Source organism: Geospiza fortis, unplaced genomic scaffold, assembly GCF_000277835.1.
Source record: "Geospiza fortis unplaced genomic scaffold, GeoFor_1.0 scaffold55, whole genome shotgun sequence".
Taxonomy (NCBI): Eukaryota; Metazoa; Chordata; class Aves; order Passeriformes; family Thraupidae; genus Geospiza; species Geospiza fortis.
The window spans coordinates 5,709,158-5,723,855 of NW_005054308.1; the positions used below are offsets into that span (position 1 = coordinate 5,709,158).

Genomic DNA, 14,698 nt, shown 5'->3' on the forward strand with positions numbered 1-14,698 from the left:
AAATTCTGGGGCTCATTTTTACAGCCAGAATGAGCATATTTTACTTAGTACAGAGTAGTCCCGTATTTATGTCTGCTGCTTACTTACAGAATTATCATCATTCTTATCAAGACATGAATATGAGGATGACTAATTGACCAACTCCTCTCTTTTCTGTTTTCCAGAAGTTATGATTTTTTAAAATTATTTTTTAAAATATGATATTTTAAAATCTCAAATGAAAAAGGGGGGGGACTTCATTTATATATAGATATGGCATCAACAATACATATTTAAAATGTTTGGGCATGTGACACAAAACAGGCTGTGCCTTCTCTTAGCTCAACTTCATTATTCTTTTTGATGCCAACCAGCTACAAGCCAGACACCAAGACAGGGACCAGAGCAAGGCCCCAGCCACTCCTGGTCAGCACCAGCCAGGGCTGCACACAGAGATTCCTGATGGCTTCTCTGAGGAAGAAAAGGTTTTTCCCACTCTGTTCACCTGCATGTGCACCTCATGCAGTCTGTACTGCAACCTACACAGCACTTGCCAGCTCTGAATTTATGCTGTCAAGACAACAGCACTGTTTAACACGGAAAGGTTCCTCTAATTTGTATGTTCTCTCATTCCACAAAAGATTTAGTGTAGTGGGCTGTTTTGAAACAGAACTACATAGGGAGGGAGGAAGAACAGAAAGACATTTGCTCTGCCTTCTCTCTGGAAGCAAATTTTTCTATCACTTCCTAATCTCCCACTGCTGATAGCGTTGATAAGAAAGAAAAAAGGAATCACAATAAAAAGGTCCTATGAAATAATATTTTAAAAATAAAATCATAGCCAGAATTCCCCTGCCTTTTGAAAATTAAAGTTAAAAATTGAGCAAGATTAAATAACTATTTTTTTCCTTTCAGAATCAAAAACAAAGCAATACTGCTCTCAAAAATGGAAAAAGCTTAGGACATAACACACCATATATTTTAGTCTGTATACTAGCAAGAAATATTCTTGGAGTAACTTTGACTGAAATACCTCTTTACTCTCCCCCTTAACTTACTGAATAGTTGTATTTTACTTAAGAGATTGTCTTCAATTACCTGTCTTTTAAATTTATTTTTCCTTTACAGAACTTATATATGATAAGGTTCTAAGCTTTAAAATTCCACATAAACAATGCCAGTCCTATCTACTCATGCCAGGACACCCTCCCAGTCAGCCAGCACACAAAACCACCCTCAGTCACAGTTGCCAGATGGAGTGTAAATAGTATTTAAGCAGGAAAACCTTCTTTGAAATATACAGCACACATCAATACTAACAGTTACAGAAAATATTGTGCCACAGGACAAAGTAAGCCTCCAACAAGAAAGGTAGTCATAAATCAGAAACACAAAGAAAAAAATGAGATTGTTTCCCCAGTAAAAAAATAAACATGATGTTCAAGTTTATCATGTTGAGATTTTATTATTATACCTTATCACCCTTCTTTACTGTCCTGGTTGTCAATTTACCAATGGCTTTCTTGGCAGCATCTCCAAGACGACGCTAATAAAGTGATAAAGAAGAGAACACAAATTAACCCTGATAAACAAGCTTCATTAGTGTCCTTTACAATGACTTATTTGGACTCAATAATACCACTGCAATACACACTATGGCAGCAGGCCAACATATAAAACAAAATGCAAACACAGCAAAGCACAGAGATTTGTTGAGAAGGAAAAATAGCCAACAGTTGAATCCTCAAATGGTCTCCCACAAGCATGGGCATAAAACTCATGGACTGTACAGAAGTCCACACAAGTGAATCAACATTTATGTGCAAACCTAATCAAAGGTTGCAGGACAAAAGCTGAAGCAATGTCCCCTCCCAGTGATTTCCATTATATTCTGTTCATACTGGTTTTTATTCAGTGTGCTGAAATATACTTCTTGTTCTCTTAAGTTTGAATTATTTTTGTATTTCCACTCTGAGCAGGTTGATCTTACTCTGAGATGCAAAAGATCCTCCCAGTGCAACCTAGTTTCTCTCTTGCTATTACCCAAAACCACCAGGATCTCATAAAAGAAAAAAATGATGGGTCACAAAATCTAAATAAGGCAATACAGACTTAAATAAAGCTGAAATTAATACTGAAGATAACCTGATTCTGAATGCAGAGGCCAAATTATATTTTTTGCTGTTTATGCTGCTTTATGACTACCACAGCTGGGTGGAAGGAGTCTTTTCTGACATCCAAGTGCTGATTCCTACTGAAATGCCCAGCTCCCAGCTAACAAACAGCTGTTTGTCACTGTTTTCCCACTCGGGTCCCAGAGATGGGCACTGGACGCAACAAAGATCCCATCATCTTCCTTCATGGACATGAGACATCAGACTTGGTTTACAACTGTCTTAAAAAGCAGAAGTGATGTATTTTCTCTTTCCCCTCCAACCTGTACTAAGTACTCTGCCCTTGAAAGAGATGGGCTGCTTCTCAGAATGCAGCTCTCAAAACCTCTCCTGCAGCCTGCAATGGATGTGTGGAGTTTTGTGCCCACCTTCTATAAAACTGAAACCCAAATCAATCATAGGGTGTACCCCCTGTGTCACACATTTCCCCACATGCAAACTGCAATGAAAGTTGCTTTTATTTGCGAAACACAGCGACCTCAGAAGTCTGTATCACAACTGACTGTACCACTTATTCTACAATTACATAAGCACTTTTCCTCCTTGTGATTTTCACAGAACAGCAGCTCTTATTTTATATTTTCTAGAACAAGGATTTGAAAAAAAATCAGATATACAGTCCCAGCTACTGAAGTACATCCATGTAAGAAGCACAGCATCAGAAGCAGAGCTGGGATGGGAAATTATATGCTTGCTAAAGTCAGAAGTCTCACCCTAACTTCAATATGCAAGAATTTGGTCAATTTAAGCTGATCTAAATTACATGTTCCAGAACAAGCATATTGGCCTGAGTACTTAATGACACAGAACACACTGGGCACACTGCTGGAGTAGATCACCATTGCATAACCAAAAGCATGATTACTAAGAGAGGAACGAGGCTGAAATGGCATTTAACTTAAATGCTCAGTTCCACCAGTTAAGTAAATGTGGGTAGTATCTATATTTCGTTCTACTGCATGTGACTGTATATACACTACAAGAAATTTTAAATATTATTTTCACATTGAAAGCATAATATTTCAGCAGAACTCTTCCAACATATTGAAGTTCTTTCACATAAATAATTTGCTAAAAAATAACTTCCATCTCTTCCGTTTCAGAGGTCAATCTCTTCCATTTTCTAATTTTAACAAATACTCTTTCATGCTAACACTGGAAATGCTCAGGATTTGCTATTTTGCTAAGTTAGGGCACAGGCACACAGCATATGCTTGCTTTTAAAACCCACAACTGTCTGGATGGAAAAGGTCACTTCCACATGCAAAAGAGTTTCACACCTCCGGTGGAAGCACGCAAGAATAACGATGTGAAATACCAATATCTACTTGTGCTATCTACAAAACACAGCGAGTTTTTGATGGCTTTGATTAAAAACCAGAAAAACTCGTGCCTTGACATAACTTAAAAACAAGATCATAGCCTAAACCAAGTTATTTCATCACTAACAGTACAGTCTTTGTGAAAGCTCTCAAAGCTCTTTAAAAATAAGCTGTAGCTGTCGCCACCTTCTTATTAAAGTTTAATAAGCTCAGCTTTTTAAACCACATAAAATTTTCATCAAGTTTCTCCTGGCCTTTGTAAAAATCTAAAGAAAGAAAAAAGGTCATAAGAGCCCTTTCCCAATGGAGCAACTGTTTTGAAACGTGGACATTTGGAAGGAGCCTAAAGCCATGTAGGGGATAGAGAAGGCACAATTTAGTATTCCACAGACATTCATTAAGTTATGGTTATATTTAAACTTTCACCATCCCAAGGGACCACACTAAGTACTGGCTACAGCGTGGTCATTTAAGAATGACATCCTTAAGAAAATCTACAGGATGCCCATGGGACCTGCAGCATCAGACACTATTTATAGTAACTGAAAAGGAAATCCTGTGCCACAGATGAGGTTTTGTAAGTTTGGATTTATTTTAGGTCTGACAGAACACAAAAAAAACCTGGCCCACAGTCAGCTGCTGCGTATCAGCTGTAATTTGGGGGAAAGGGGTGACAGTGACTAGAGGTCAGGAGGTTTCTAAGTTAGCCTTGACAGAGAGACAGGGCAAAGACGGCACTGGATTTCCTGAGGTTTACTGACCCTTCTCAATAAAAGCCAAGGCACACTGTGGAAGGTCATTAAGTCCACACTAGTAAAACATTTACTTCTAAAGTTTATTTGTGTTTGAGCTGACAACTTGATTTAGTCTAGATCTCTGAGTATGGCCATATATAACTCAGTGCTTAAACAAATTAAGAATTGAAAAAAAATGTAAGAAAGGCATATTGGACAAAATTTTTGTTAAAATACATGACCAGGAGAATTAGGCATAATTCTTACAAAGCGTGATGTTAAAGTTGAAAGCTAACACAGATCACTAAGCAGCTCTACACCTTAGTTTTTTTACCCTAATATTCATAACAGATTATGGTTTGGGAATACTTTTGTACAATTTCTGAACTATCTTAACTATTACAGAACATATCCTTAAGAGCATGGAGAGAATTTGTAACATTTGCTCAGTGTTTCAACTACACAAGTTGATTCACAATTTAACTTTCCTCTTCATTCCCAACATACATCCAGTATGCATTACTCAGCCAACACAGAATCCATCTGACTTTTGGATTTACACAAAGCAAAACTCAAGTATTTTGCTTCAGTTTGATTCTTTCCTGTCATGTAATAGGATCTATACCAGTGCTGCTCAGGATGAAAACACTTTGCTGTATAAAAATCCTCTTCAGGCAACATGCTTTGCCTTGGAACAAAGAGATTCTGAACACTAGTTTGATGGGCATTCCTTATTCGTTCTCTATTGATTATTGTATACTGAAATATTATCTCCATAACTTAAGAGAAAAGAAGAGACCCCTTACCTGATTCCTGTCACGTGCACTTGTGTACCTGATCTTCTGGATGAAGTAAAATATTAACCACGCTGAAGAAATGATCATCAAAACAATGAATGATATTGACACAAAGACTAGAGAGCCCCGACTGAAGTTCTTTGGAGGAACACGAGACCCCACTGCTATGGCCATCAGGACAGAGATGTTCTTTTCCAAGTAATTCAGGATCTCCTTAACCTGCGATTCTGTAATCATGACAGCAACAATGTCTCCAGTTCCTATAAAAAGGGGAAAAAAGTTTAATTTCTATTTTAAATTAACATGGCATGCTGCGCACAAGATTTTCCAAATGCAAAGCCATTTGACAACTCAAGAGGTTTTAACCTAAGCCATTTGTGGCACATGGAATATGCTACTGGGCACTCTACTCATGCCTTGTCCTTCAAATCCAGATTTTCAAATTAGGGCATTAACATTTGCCCTAAACTCTCTGCAGTTCCACACATAGTAACAGATCTCTTCTGCTGGTACACAGTACTTCCCACATTGTAATTACTGTGTGCAGTCTGAACAAGCTTTCAAAAGTATATTTGTTCCAGATCTGAAGCCATGAATACCTTAACAGGCAACTCAGAAAAACATTCAGGAGATGAGTGAGAAGTGCCCTTAGCATAGGCAGTGCTGTGGATGTTGCTGGGGAGTTATGCAAGTTCCCCTGTGTGGTTATGTGGCTGCAAAGTAGAAGAGAATTGAAAAAACTTGGCAGAAGTTTGGCTGCTGATTTTATCACCCATACAAAGACACGCTTGATAGGATCTCAAAGAGGCTGTCAGCTTCATCAGCTCCATTTTCAATGTGCAGCCCATCTGTTTTCATAGTGTCTTGCCTCTAGACTATTTCCTGTCCCAAAGGGAAAATTATTGGTACAAGGATAATAGGAAAACCATAAGCCTTGCTGAAAAAGAACAAGATCACCTACAGAGCAGAGAGCACCTATGTTTTAAAGCAAAGACCTCATTAAAAAAAGATCTTGAACCCAGGGTAATTCTAAGTTAAAAGAAAGAAAGTTTTAGAAAAACCAAAGCCAGAAAGAAAAAAAAAAACTTGTGAAGTTTCATTCTTATTCATCCCGACTTATTTGCTTCCAATACTAAAAACCCTTTCAAGATGTATTTTCAAAATGCTTGCAAAATCTGTTCATCTGCTTCTTCCATCTGCTTGCTCCAACTCACATTCCCTCAGAGAGGAACTGTATAAGGCAAACGACTTCAGCACCAAGATTCTGGATTTAGAGTGGATTTAAGCTACAGAGAACCTAGTGTGACAGTAGAGAACATGAGGTCCTACTTTAACACAAGGCATTTGTTCAAAGTCTTTTAATCACAACCTTATTTTTAAGAAGCTACTGTATCCACAAAACGATGTTCAAGAGCCAAAAGAGCAGCACCTTTGAAACCCTGGGCACAATAACTCAGGCTGACAGCTACATAATTTTCCAAAATGGAGACTTATAACAGAGTTGTGCAAGAGCCTTAAATGTTCCCTTGTTACTCTTTGAATTTACCATGTTAAATAGTAACATTAAGAGTCACTATCATCCTATTAAATTCACTAACGTTGGTGATGCGGATTGTGCTGACAGAACTACTCAAAAGAATCAAAACTGATAATATCAGAAATTAAAATTTTCACAATAATTGGAAAAAAAACATGCCACAGCCCTCAAATTGCTTTCCTCAAGAAATTTAAACTTTATTTAAGATTGAAATGACAAAGTCATTAAGGCCTTGTCCTGCTAACATGGGACTTAATAGGAAAAAAAAGTGTTTCCTTCTGAATATTTTTGAAACAGTGCCACAGTAATTCAAAAGCTTTGAATAGCAATGAAAACTCAACACAATATATTTAATCTCTAGTACAGCACAAACTCACAAGATGAACTTTAATCCAGCTCTCAAGAGACACTTCAGTACCAAGTTTGGTTCCATGCAAAAGCAACCAAAATATTTAACAGCTAGCAAATCTTAGAGTAGAAGTCCATCACTAGCTTTATTTTCATGGACATCTACCTAGATTTCTATTTGTCTGGTTGGGAAGATAGTTCCTGCCCAGACTTGCAGCACATTTTTACAGCACAAGAGATATCCTTCCTGCAAGATCCTGTATTTAGATGCAGCACATGCTCCTGCAACCCCAAATCCCTGCAGCTCAGATAGTGCAAGATCAATCAAGAGCAGATAATTTATATTGCTTGATATTTTCCCCAGACTTCCCTTCTGTTCTTCATATCTAGTTCAGACAGGGAAGAAAAGCAGGGAAGGGTACAGGAAGACTGTATTCCCCAGAGCACATGTTCTGCTAAGCTTCCCCAGTAGGAATTTATTTGCACTGAGAAATTTTATGTTAGTATCAAAACATCAAGCTAAAGCACTCAGTGTAATATTCTAACATGATTTATAGTTATCTGCAAAGGAAAGATGACAAAGATCTTCTGATACTAGTCCAGCTCTATCTGAATCCAAAGCTGAAGCCTCTACCTATTCCCTGCTGCCCAGGGAATGTGACAAAGCTGACAATCTGTCACACATTTTATATAAAGCCCAGCACAATGGGAACCTCTGGCATCACTGCAAAGCGATTTGCATTCCAAATGACTCAACTGGGAACAGCCAAAGTGCTACTGCTGCTTCTGACCCCACCAGAGCCAAGGAGAACTGCAGAAAAGAAAAATAAATTGTGTCTGTTTAACATACTGAAGCTCAGTGGAAACTGGGACTTGGTTCATCCGTATTTTTGTCAGGGGCATCACCCTAAATAATTTTAGCAAGAACTCCCTGTTTGAGAACAATTGGGGGCAGGAGGAGACAGTGACTCATTTATTTTAAGCACCTTGAAACTTTGTATTTCTGAAACTTTAGCAGAAAAAAATCCTCAGGTGAAGACAGAAAGACTAAGAGTGTTTGTGAAACTCAGAATATGGTCTTACTCCATGATCTTATGAAAAGCAATATTCTCCTCAGCCAAGAACACAGTGTCCAGAGAAAAGAATCTGGATTGCTTACTAAAGCCAATGAACTACACATGGAAGCACAGATGACAAGCTAGGACAGACGGTAGGCATAAGATAAATATTGATGTCTGTAAACATAAATCATTTAATTGCTATCATCCAAGCCCAGGCAGCTCTTTCTAGCTTGCAATTTTACCATGTGCATGTTTAATTAGGATAGTTATACAACTCTGTGTATGAAAAGGGATGAAGTTGTGACTAATCATTAAATCTGTGTAATGTTACATTGTGAGAGCAGAAGTCAGAAGAAATTAAAAGCTTAGAAGACAGTAAAAACAGGACTATGGGAAAAACAGCAACATCCAGGAGTTTCCTGTAGAGCTCATAAGGAAACTGCTTGCTCTCTCACTGACCTATTCACATCCCCTAGCAATTCTAAAACAGCATGCTCAGAAAGTCAATAAAAAGCCATCTCAAAGAAATGTTACAAGTGTCATCACAGGCAAATATTTGTGGTGCTTTTGTTGTGTTCGAATTTTTATAGGTTTTTTAATTGTCTTTGTTGTTGTTAATTCTTGACTATCAAATGTTTATCTGAAGGTCAAAATATGGTTAACTATGTCCAGGATACCAGGCTGAAGCTGAAGATAGGGATGGTTCAAAGACCAGACTTCAGACACCTTCAATCCTCCCAGCATCCACTGGAGGTGCAGGGAATGGCAGCCTGGCAAAATGCAGCTGCCAATCAGGGCTGCAATGCTTCAACCACCTTCTTGCAGATGGGGAGGACAAAACCTTAGATCCCACCTTGAGTGTGGAAAGTGTCAGGCCACCTGTAAGAGGCACTGAACTACTGTGATTTGACGCAACAAGGTTTGCAGAGAACAGAGTATTAAGTCAGATACTCATAACAAAGGTCAGTGATTTGCTAATGGCTGATATTTTAAGCTAAAGTCCTTGCAATAAGTCTCTGATAGTGGCTGCTGATGCTGCAGACACAGCATGAAGCACACAGACTGCACTAATCTCATGCTTGTGAAAGAATACTGTCCTCTCTTTAAATAGCAGAGAAAATTTAACTGCAACTGAGTCCTTTCATCACTTCTTCCTGAAAAACCTAAACATAGCACATTTACCTGAATAATTCTGCTGGTGAAAATTTCAGAGTACTTCCTTAGAAAACACAAATTTCCCATTCCACGATAAAAGTAAAGATTGGTCCAGACAGTCACTTAAAAGATGGATTCAGACAGTGAAATGCTTTGAGTGCAGCAATAGGATCATCATCATCATAATGTAATTGGAAATAGAACTGCCCATCCTCAAAAGCCAGATGCTGACTTCCCTATTCTTCTATTACTTCTCTATTCTTCTGTTAAAATCCTGTAGCTGTGTGCTAAGCGTTTCTGAATGCATTATATCAGAAATAAAATTACAGCAACACCTACTCTTCAGTACCCAGGAAAGGGATCAGTCCTATTACTGTGAGCGACAGATTTCTTGGAATAACATCAACTAACAGTGAAACCACTTCAACAAAATTTGGGATCCCAGAAAATGACAAAGAAAGCAGGAAAACACTACTGAAGGCTATGGCTGTATATGAAATTTTGAGAGACCAATTGTGAGTTCTGTGAAAACACCAGAAGACATCTAAGCTGCATGAGAGCAGAGGTGGAAGCAAGGATCACCTCTACAAGGGAAGGGATTCAGCCACAGAGGATAAAATCCATGGAACCACTGAGATAAAGGGTAAGGGAAAGGCATACTGACTTGTATGCAAAGCTGTGCTGCTAGAAAAAGCAAGCTTGGGGAGAACTGTTCTTAAATACAAATTCTGTGGCACAACAGTGGGGAAACCCACACATTTATCAGGTACTTTAACATTTTTGTCTGATGCAAAAGAAAGAAATGTGTTGTGAAGAATAACTCTTGCATTCTAAACAGGTTTATGGGAAAGCAGACACCAAGAGGACGAGCCTTGGCATATCTTCAGAGTCATTAAAACCGGTCTAGCTGCACATATTTTTATTTTGATCTAATCAGAAAGTAAACAAGAGCATATCCAAGCTGTCAACACATGAGCAATCTCAAGAGTAGAATATGTTATTTGAGATGTCCCAAATCAAATACTTTTGAAAACAGAAAAAGACCATAATATTTGACAGTTATTGCATTCTAAACAAGACAAGAATTTAACACCAAGAATATACATTAATTTTAAAATGAGACTAGTAGCATTTCAAAACATTTGTCTTCCTGTTGCCTTAATAATATTGAAAATGTTGAATTATTCCCTGTATGTAAACATTTAGTTTAGGATGCCTATTTTATGTAGTTTCAGACACCAGAACAGATTTTACTAAATTACCATGAGAAAAATCATGAAGGGCAGCAGCATTTGAAACTATTACCCAAAAGTCAGGCTTTCAAAGGTGCCTCAGTTAAATACAACCAGTGGAACAACCTTCTATCCCAAAACACTGAACAGGCATTTTCAGAAATCACAAGTCTCTTTGCTGCACAAACCTATGCAAAACAACCTAAATAAAAAAGCTTCTAAAATTAAAACTTGAATTCTCTCAACTCAAGAGGGCAAAGAAGTAGGTATTTCAAGTTCAGTGAGGAAAAGGCTTCTATGAAATACTGTCAATGTGAATCTGAAGAACACTCAAAAGTCTTCTCTGTAGCAAGAAGAATTTCAACAGATTTCACTCGGTCAGGTAGAGAGGGTCCTGCTCTGTGCCCCTTAAACATGATTACAGACATTTCAGTGTTCTGCAATGTGCCAGGCACTGCTGTACTGCAGACATGATGGACCATCACAAAGCCCTGCTCCTTTAAGAAGAGCAGGAATTGATTGAGGCATATGATTAGAAAACCAGAAACAGCAAGAGCAGCTTTTCAAAGATGGGTGTGACACAATTAAATTCAAAACAAATATTAAAGCTTAATCAGATTCTTGTTGTGCTAGTCTGTAGCACATTAAGTTCATAAGTGATAAATAATAAACTTGTAAGCCCATCCTCCTTCATTAAACAAGAAACAATGCCTCAGTATAATGTCCTTGCTGTATTTTTGATCAGCTTTATAATCCACTCTGACCAAGAGTTCCTAAAAGGAGAACCAAATAGCAAAATCAATTGAGAAAACGGTTGGGCTGTATTTAGATGACAACTGCTGACACATTATTTCATAACCCAATTGCTCTATTCTGATACTCAGGGAAATGTTTCTTAAGGAGGAATTTGCATGCAATAAAAACAGGTAGTCACAGCCACATCCTGATTCATTCACAAGTCCAAATCGTGCTGATACACGTGAGCTGGGGAGCCACAGCCCTGATTTCCTCAGCCTTGTCAAGGTCAAGCTGTCTCTGTCCTACACCCAACCCACTCCAGAAAACCAATGCTCACAGCCTCTCAAAGAACCAGCACAACATCAGAATGTATAAAAGGTGTTGGGCTTTGGCTTCTCTGTAGATCATTTCCTCCTCACCCAAGGAGCTCCTCTATCTTCCATCCCAAGTCATATGACACTAAGCACTGCTAGGATCCTCTATAAAGCTACAAGATGCACCCACCTCTTCATTGTTAGAGTCCCTCAAGTTCCAGAATCTCTGCCCAGTCTTTAAACATGCTACTTCAATGCTTCTGATGGGCAGCAGGAGGACAGACCCATGGCTGGGCCAAGAAGGGGAGAGACTTTATAAATCCCTGGAATTTGAACGGCAGCAGAGTTCCCTTAGAATAGCAGGGACATTGGGTTTGGGGACTTGGGGCTTCTTGTGCTCCCCTCCTTTGAATCACTGTGATAATTCCACATATATCACATATTCCCTTTCTGTGGAAGGACTTTTATCTCTTCGGAATTACATTTATATATACATATATTTTGTGCATGCGACCTTTACACTAGGAACCTTTACACTAGGACCTTTACACTAGGGTTCTTTACACTAAGAAAAACCAAGCCTAGACATAGGAAAAGCAGACAGATGTTGCAGTGACTTTACAGACATTTCACACTCTCTTAGCAATGCTTCTTTGCATCTGCTTGCACTACAGTTTTATCTTTTTTAAAGGAAATGGACATTCCACCTAAATAATGCTGGAAGAATAAAAAAATCTTGGCACAAAGAAATGTATCACTTGATCATCTCCTTTCCACAATCTGTGCAGGGATTTTTTATTTCTTTTACTCACATTTTTACATGGCATTTAACCATGTTTATTGCAAGTAAACTGATTTGCAGTCTCTTTCAAGGCATTAATACTTTTATTGTTAAGGTATTTAGTATGCTAGCAAAGGAGACCAAATTTTATATTCCAACCTTGAACAAATGCAAATGAATAAAAAGCTGAAGGATCACTTTAAGTTTTGACTAGGGAAATGGGGTAATCCTAACACATTACAAACCACTGAAAAAAAAGTGTCACAGTTTAACACATTTCTGAAATATCTATGTCTGCCTATCTTCAGAAGATATTTTTGCTGATTTGAAAATAGCTTTTCTTCACTTTCTATACTTCTAAACAATGTCCAAAAAATCTGTTACAGTGTTACACTCTTGATTCCTCAATAATATTAATGCAGTGTAGACCTCACTGACTCATTCATCAATGTAAAACACACTTGGATTTTCGTAATTGTCTCTTGCATTCCATAGTGTGACCAGTGCTAGCAGGTGGCTTACATTTTGCCATTTCTGGATAGCAGTTGGTGTTCCCACTAATGGATGGTGCAGCTAAAAAACCCAGGGATTTCTAAAAAAGGGCAATTTGTCATGCTCATGTATTTTCTTCTATAGACTTCTGTACACATCTCTCAATCTGGACATGGACAGTCGTTCCAAAAAAATTCAGCAAAGCGCCAAAGAGAAATGGCAAGACAGCCTTACCCAAGGACACTACAAAATACTTTGAGAGATTTATAAATAGCATATTCATAGATTAATATCATAAATTTGGTTCTACTGAGTCCATAGATATGGGGAATTACTCTGCTGCTGGAGCTCAGACTTTGGATAAGAAGAAGAATGTAATTACTTACAGTCACTAACAGTCCCGTGGGCCTTTTCACAGCCACAGAACTAATTACCCTTTCAGCTGGCTGAGTTAAAATGAGCCTGACTGCTGTTATTTCAGTTGTGGATGAGGCATGTATGACACAGAAACACTGGTAGGCAGTTCTGCAAGGCACCAAGGCAATGATGGCTCTGTAAAGGGGTTTCCCTGGATTGCCTTGAAGAGACAAGGGCTTCCTTATGGTCCAGAATCAGCATGTCAAACACTCCTCTCCACATCTCTAAGTGTCAGACATCTCCATCTACTGTGTGACAGATTTTCCTGATTGATACACCTCCAAGGAATGTAGTGGGAAAGGGGATCAACAACAAAGCTGTTGACACTCATCTTCCATATTTTCAATTAGCAAACATAAACAAAAAAAAAATCAAATATATGTAAACAATGCTTAAACTATTAATTACTTTGCCTTTTATAAAGGCTTCAGCTTTAATGACTCAGCTCTTTTCTTTTCATTAATAGTCTAAGATAAATTACTAATAATACATTTTAATAACAATATTGTAATATAAAATAAAATTAGTTTGGACCTGTGGATTATAACTAGGTCTCAGTAATCCAGGGCAAGTTTTGCAGTGGATTTGGTGTCGAGCTAAAACATTCATCAGCACACATTTGTGCAAGATAATCTGCAGTGCACCCCGCCAGAGCTTTCATGCATCAGTTCAGCTGAGAGTTACATAAAGAGACATTTGTGAGAAGAAGGCAAGCAGCAGAGTTAACAGATGAGGTGCTCAGGGATCAGCGCCACAACAGAGGACAGTGGCACCTCGACTGCCAGCTCTATTGTACCCACTAGGAATGAGGGCAAGAACGTGGAATAGCCATTAGGTGGCAACAACTTCAAATTGCTTCCTGTCCCTCCTGCCTCTGACCCACTGACCTAAAACAATCCACAGAACATACAGGCAGATTTAGCACAGTTCAAAGCAAGTACAGCCCTTGCTTCCCACCTCAGTGTGCTTTTTCAGCAAACAGAAGGCCATGAAAAATCCTTCCCTTGGAAGGAACCTGTTTCTGGGAGCCCATGTTGGACAGCTCTTGCACAGTGCCATGGCAGGGGAACATCACCTGTGCACATCATGGAACAGAAACACCTTCCTCCAGAAATTAATGAGGTGTTTCTTTAGAAGAGCAATGAAGACTGATCTTGATGATATGCATCTGCATCTTAGTTCAAAAGACCTTAAAATATTTACCTGTATTGGGTAAAGCTGTTTATATCCTTCTGGAAATTTTTAGGTGCTGATAAACCATGGTTACTGGAATCCAGCAACTTCATTTTGACACTGTCCTTTATATGTGGTTTTTTCTGTCTGTATTTTTTCAATAAATTCTTAGTATGAAATTTGAACTTTAGAGGCTTGTTTGGCACATATTTTTCTCTATAAATCAAAATAAAAGTCTATATCTTAAGACAGAAATTCAGTATCATAAAATCATAGAATGTCTTGGAAGAGATCTTAAAAATGACCCAGTTCCAACCTCCCCATATTTAACTATTTTGTACTTAACAGTATTGTCTCCACCATGCACAAACAAAAAAAAAAAAATCAAAATGTTATTTAACCTGAATTTTCTTCCTTTTCCCATAACTGCTTATAAAGGAGACA

General features: G+C 38.2%; 1 protein-coding gene across 1 annotated transcript in view; it reads right to left on the reverse strand.

Moving 5' to 3' along the window:
* The window catches only part of RNF130 (ring finger protein 130), a 56,182-nt gene that overhangs the window by 26,596 nt on the left and 14,888 nt on the right, over window positions 1-14,698 (reverse strand). Inside the window, exons 5-6 of the mRNA XM_031055194.1 lie at window positions 5,016-5,266; window positions 1,454-1,525 (exon numbers count right to left, since the gene is read on the reverse strand). Of these exons, the coding sequence (XP_030911054.1) occupies window positions 1,454-1,525; window positions 5,016-5,266 (323 nt within the window). The remainder of the gene's footprint in view (window positions 1-1,453; window positions 1,526-5,015; window positions 5,267-14,698) is intronic.